At 37.7% G+C, this 6,153-nt stretch overlaps 1 protein-coding gene across 1 annotated transcript; it reads right to left on the bottom strand.

The window, feature by feature from the left end:
• Window positions 1–4,926: 4,926 nt before the first annotated feature.
• LOC119803703 (olfactory receptor 10P1-like) lies at window positions 4,927–5,862 on the bottom strand. Its single transcript, XM_038315123.1, has one exon. The coding sequence runs from the start codon at window positions 5,860–5,862 to the stop codon at window positions 4,927–4,929; it is 936 nt and encodes a 311-aa protein (XP_038171051.1).
• Between the last annotated feature and the right edge of the window lie 291 nt (window positions 5,863–6,153).

Below are 6,153 nucleotides of genomic sequence, written 5' to 3'. Positions count from 1 at the left end.
TGTTACTGTTGGTCCAATAACAACAGAAACAGCAAAGGTGTACAAACTCACAGAAACTGAACCAACTCAATACTGCATGAAAATTTGGTCAAGACTGAAATCAAGAGGACGCTAAAATATTTTGTAATTGAATGAAAATAAATAAATAAAACCATGATATACCCAACCCTATGGGACACAGTAAAGGAGGTCTAAGAGGCAAGTTCATAGAACTAAGTGCCTCTAAAACATTGGAGAGATCTCATGTTAGTGTCTTAATAACAGATTTGAAATCTCCAAAACAACAAGAAGAAATAACACTCAAAAGAGTAGATGGGAAGAAATAATCGATCAATCAAACAAACAAAACAATGAAATGACTAGTTAGTTCTTTGTGCAAAAACAGCAATATTGACAAAAACCTAAGCTGAATTAGTCAAAAAAATAGAGAAAAAAATATCCAAATTAATAAAATTAGAGATAAAAGGGGACAATATAACAGACACCAAAGAAATCTAAAGAATCATAAGGACATACTTAAAAAGTCTATACTTCACCAAACTGGAAAACATAAAAGAAATGGATGCATTTTTTGGTATATATGACTTTCTAAAGTGAAATCAAGATCATATAAGCAATTTAAACAGGCTCATAGTCACTAGTGAAAATCCCCCCTCCCCACAAAAAGTTCAGGGACAGATGGATTCAGCACATAATTCTAACATACCATCAAAAAACTAATGCTAAGACTCCTCAGTTTATTTCCCAAACTAGAAACTGAAGCAGCATTTTCAAATCATTTTATGAAACTACTGTTTCACTGATACCCCAAACACACAAAGACTAAGAAAACTTTATGAATATAGATTCATGAATTCTTAATTACTTGCAAACTGAATTGAAAAATGTATAAAAAGATTATCTACCACGATAACTTCATACGAGAGATGCAGGGATGGTTCAATATATGTAAAACACTCAATGAAATCTACCTCATAAACAGACTGAAAGATGAAACCACATTATCATCTCATTAGTTTTGAAAAACCCCCTTGACAAAAACCTAATGTCCTTTTATAATAAAAGTTCTAGAGAGCCTAGGGATGCAAGACACATATCTCAATATAATAAAGGGAATTTACAGTAAGCACATGGAAAACATCAACTCAAACAGAGTGAAACTTACATCAATTTCACTAAATCATGAACAAGAAAAGGATGTTTTTTTTCCTTACCTACTCAAGACAACACCTGAAGTCTTAGCTAGAACAATAAGATAACTGAAGGATATCAAGGGGATACAAATAGGAAAAGAAGAATTTAAAGTATCTTTATTCAGAGATTATCATATTTTAATAATAAAAATTACCTAAAAGTTCTATCAGGAAACTTCTAGAGCTGATAAACACTTTCAACAATGTAGAAGAATACAAAATTAACACACACAATCCGTAGCTTTTCTATAAACAAATGGCAAATATACTGAGAAAGAAGTCAGGAAAATATTGCCATTCACAATAGCCTCCAAAATATCTCGGCGTAACTATGACTAAGCAAGTGAAAGAATTGTATAATATTGTTTTGTTTGTCATATATATGCTGAGCAAAAATAGACAAATGGGAAAATAGCATACTGAAAAGATTCTGGGTAGCAAAGGAAACAATAGAGACAAAGTCAACTCATGGGACAGAAGAAAATACTCATAAACATGGTAGGTAGACAGTTAATTTGTAAACTATTCAAGAAACCCTATCAATTTAAAAGGATAAAATATTTCAGTTGATAAAGCAGACAGTGGACCTGAATACACTCAGAGTCATCTTGCTTGGTGACAATTTCTCAAAGTCTCTTGTCATTGGGAAGATGCGAAGCAAAAGCATGGGGTGGGGGTACAATGCTCATTCCTGACATCTCAGTTTTGAGGAAACTGATGCTAAGTTCCAAGTTCCAAGCCAGTCTGAAGATACAGCTTGACTTCGTCTCAGTGACAGTAATAACGACAACAGAAAATGCATGGTTAACAGGAGGATAAAATGATTCTGTCATTACAGAGAACACTGTTCTGGAAACATTAAAAACAGAACGACCATATGATCCAGAAATCCTACCTTGGATATATTTGTAAATGATCATAAACAATGATCTTCAATAAGCATTTTTTTTTGTTTTTTCGAGACAGGGTTTCCCTGTAGTTTCTAGAGCCTGTCCTGGAACTAGCTCTTGTAGACCAGGCTGGCCTCGAACTCAGAGATCCGCCTGCCTCTGCTTCCCGAGTGCTGGGATTAAAGGTGTGCGCCACCACCGCCCGGCTTCAATAAGCATTTTTATACTCACATATTTTTACCTTTATTTACACTAGGAAGACATATAAATAATCTAAATGTCTATCTGAATGTTTCTAATTAAAGAAGTCATAGTATAATATCAAAAAATAAGAAATAATTTAAAAAGAAAATGCATGAAATACATATCATGTAGTAGAATATTATTCAACTCTATGTTATCAGTAAATCTTGACATATGCAACACATAAACAGACTTGGAAGACACTTCTAAGCCAAACAATCAGATCACAGAATGACAAATAATGTAGGAGTCATTATAAGTCATTTCAGATGAGAGAGTAGAATGGCAGTCATCAGATGTGAGTTGTTAGAGAGATTGGAAATTTCTGGTCAATAACAGCATCATTTTAGTTATCAAGTTAACTAAGTCCTAAAGATCTACAGCCAAGCATTATCCTCATAGTTGACAATAGAATGTGGTTTAATTAAAGTTATGCAATGGTAGATTTCATGTTAAATGTTCTTACTGTCCAGTGGTGGAGGTGCATGTCTTTAATCCCGGCACTTGGGAGGCAGAAACAGGCAGATCTCTGTGAGTTTGAGGTTTCAGGGTAGGATAGGTGCCAAAGCTACAGAGAAACCCTATTTCAACATAACAAAACAAGAAAAAAACCCTTCTTCCTAAGATAAATAAAGGCAGTGGATTGGATCTGTTGGATATTTTTTATCAACTTGTTTGTGATGATGGGTTCATGGGTGATTATATGCCTTAAAATGTAACTTCTTGTACAACTATGTCTCAATATAGCCACCAACAAATTTAAAATTAAAAGCTAGAAATTTTAAAAAATGAGTTAGAGTCTGCAGGGAGCTGTACCATTTCTGTGCTTGAAGATAGTCTTTTATGGAAAGGAGGAAACAAAAATTCTGGAATATTAAAAAATGAGCCAAGAGAAGCATCCAGAATGCAAGAGAAATTGATGGTAATGACTCATAATATTCATGAACATCCTTTGTGGCTTCTGAAGTAAGCAGGAACTTTCTAGACCTGCAAGTCTTCCTTATATTTTAAATGCATTTAACCTTTTCTCTTAATACGTGTTATTTCTTTTTAATTACCATATTTTCATATAAAGCAGTGGGTTTTCATGATCACATTTTTACACATGTATATAATGTACTTTGATATTTCCTCCCCCCATTACAGTCTGTTATCTCCCTCACCTGATGGTGTCTTTCCTCCTGCCAAATGGTCCTACCTCTACTTTAATGTCTTACATCTAAAACACCTATGTTCTGTATGCCAGAGAAAGTGCATATCTATTTGAATTTTGCTTCTCTTCCTTAACATGATGATCCCAGTAATATTAATTTTCCTGCAAATGAATAAAACTCCATTGTGTATATATACCATATTTTCTCTGTCGACTCATCTGCTGATGGATACCCCAATTGATCCTTATCTATTATGAATAGTGTCATACTAAACACGTGTACAGGTATTTCTTTGGGGTATGCTTTAGATATATACCAAGAGATATACCAAAGAAGTAGTATCTAAAAATTTTTAAGTATAAAATTTATGTTTGCAGAAGCAAGTTTTTCAGGAAGTTTTATATAAAATCAACATTAAAAGACTACTCTATTGTTCTGTATTCTATTTTCCTTGTAACTATAAAGTAAAAGAATGTACTGAATCTTAAAAGTCATTTCAGTTTTCCCTTGCCATTTAAATATTAGTACTTAACATATATATATATTAAATGAAGAAATATAAAAATAATTACAATTTTTGCAAAAGATTTTTAGTGGTTGCAGCATAATGTAATAATGAGAAATGTTTAGGTAAAAATTTTCAATGAGGAATAATTGAGTTGAGCAACAGTATGAATGGGAACTTGCTTGGTGTACATGATAGGTAAGATGTGTATGAAGAATTTCTGAAATCAATGCTTTTGAAAAGACAGAGATATAAGAAGAATTAGTGGGAACAGGAGGCTCTGTGGAAATGAACTTAGCTGAGGAGACAGGAGGGAATTCAGAGGATTCCTGTGGTGAAGTTATTCCTCCAGAGGATGTCTGTGAAGTGGAAAGTCTGTTGGAAAGATCACCTGGAAAAAGTTTTCCCAGACACCAGAATCCTGTCCTAAGCTGTCTTCCCTTCACAGTGGTGTCTTCGGAGGGAAATTGTGTGACTATTTCACTCATGTATTCTTCCTCTTGAAGGGAACCCCAGAGTAAATGTATCACTAAATTTTACACAAGTAGAAAAAAGATGTAACCAAAAGTAGCTGAATTTTCTTCAGGGTCTAGGAGCCTATTGGAGGTCAAGTTTATAGACATCTCCATTCATGACTTACATGATTCTCTGGCACATTGCCCAGGGTACAGGAAAATCTAGAGAATATTTATTTCTCAAGTCAAGGATCTCTTCCATTCTGTTGTTTCTTAGTAACCCCCACTCTGAGAGAATATCTGGGGTGTGGAAACAGAGGTAAGATACATATTTGTGTCTCAGTTCCAGCACTTTCTACAGGAGGACTTACTTGTTTGCGGTTTCTTTAAGCATTCTGTCATTCTGTTAGGCTGAAGTTTAAGTTGGATACCTGAACACTGGGAGGAGGAGTAGTGAAGGAGAGGACCATCCCAGTTCCCTCTGGGTTAGGGAACCCACCTCCTCAGCATGTGTTTTAAGGCTCCTGTTACCTCCTTGTTACGGAGGGTGTAGATGATGGGATTCAGCATGGGTGTGACAACCGTGTAGAAGAGACTAAGGATTCGGTCTGTGGTGACAGAAGAGCCGGCTTGGGGCCTGATGTATGTGATACTGGCCGTCCCAAAGAAGAGGGAGACCACAAGCAAGTGGGAGGAGCAGGTAGAGAAGACCTTGTGGCGGCTCCGGGTGGAAGCCATTGCCAGGATGGCTCTCAGGATGCGGGCGTAAGAAGTGACTATCAGAGAGAAGGGAATCATGATGAAGACCACCGTGGCTGTCATCACAGAGATTTCGCTCCTGTGCTTCCCAGCACTTGCCAGCCTCAGTACCGGGAGGATGTCACAGAGGAAGTGTGGGATGATGGGGCGTCTGGGGAAAGGCAGAGTGAAGATGAGGGAGGAGTGAGTAGTAGCTGTGATGATGCCCATGATCCATGAGGTTCCCACCATGGCTGCACAGGCCCGCGGGTTCATTAGGGTGGAGTAGTGTAGAGGCTGACAGATGGCGGCATAACGGTCATAGGCCATGGCGGTGAGCAGGCAGCACTCTGAGATGCCCAGGACGATGAAGAAATACATCTGGGCTGCACAGCCCCAGAAGGAAATGGTCTGGGGGTGAGAAGTGGTCAGATCAGCCAGGGTTCTGGGCACAATGTCGGTGGTATAGAGAAACTCCACTACGGAGAGATGGCGCAGGAAGAAGTACATGGGCGAACGCAGCCCAGGGCTAGCTTGTGTAAGAAAGATGATCACTGAGTTCCCCAGCAGAGTTAATAGGTAGACCAGAAGCACCAACCAGAACAGTGGCTTTTGAAAGGCTCTGAGGTCAGAGAACCCCAGTAGGAGGAACTCAGATGACGCAGTTTGGTTTTCCTCAGCCATCACTCTAGGGCACAACTTTACACAGCTAAGAAAGAGAAACATATTTCAAATAACCAACATTTCTGTAATGCAGTAAAACACTTTCAACACAGTTCCTTTGCAAATCAAGACAGCTGGTGTCTTTCATTGTCAGATTGCCACGGATCTCAGAGACTAAACTCATCTGAACTAGTAATGAGGAAATAGCATGGCTGTGATTTGGTCCAGGCTTTTGTCTCCAAAGCCTGCGTATCTTCCAAGGTCACTTTCTCTGTCTCACCTTCCACATAGAGAGACCCAGCTTTGGGCTTT

This window comes from Arvicola amphibius, chromosome 17 (assembly GCF_903992535.2).
Source record: "Arvicola amphibius chromosome 17, mArvAmp1.2, whole genome shotgun sequence".
Classification (NCBI taxonomy): domain Eukaryota; kingdom Metazoa; phylum Chordata; class Mammalia; order Rodentia; family Cricetidae; genus Arvicola; species Arvicola amphibius.
This window is presented reverse-complemented; position numbering and strand designations above follow the sequence as displayed.

Bases quoted from the DNA above. Each gene is read 5' to 3' on its own strand.
- LOC119803703 (XM_038315123.1), bottom strand. From the start codon at position 5,862: ATGGCTGAGGAAAACCAAACTGCGTCATCTGAGTTCCTCCTACTGGGG.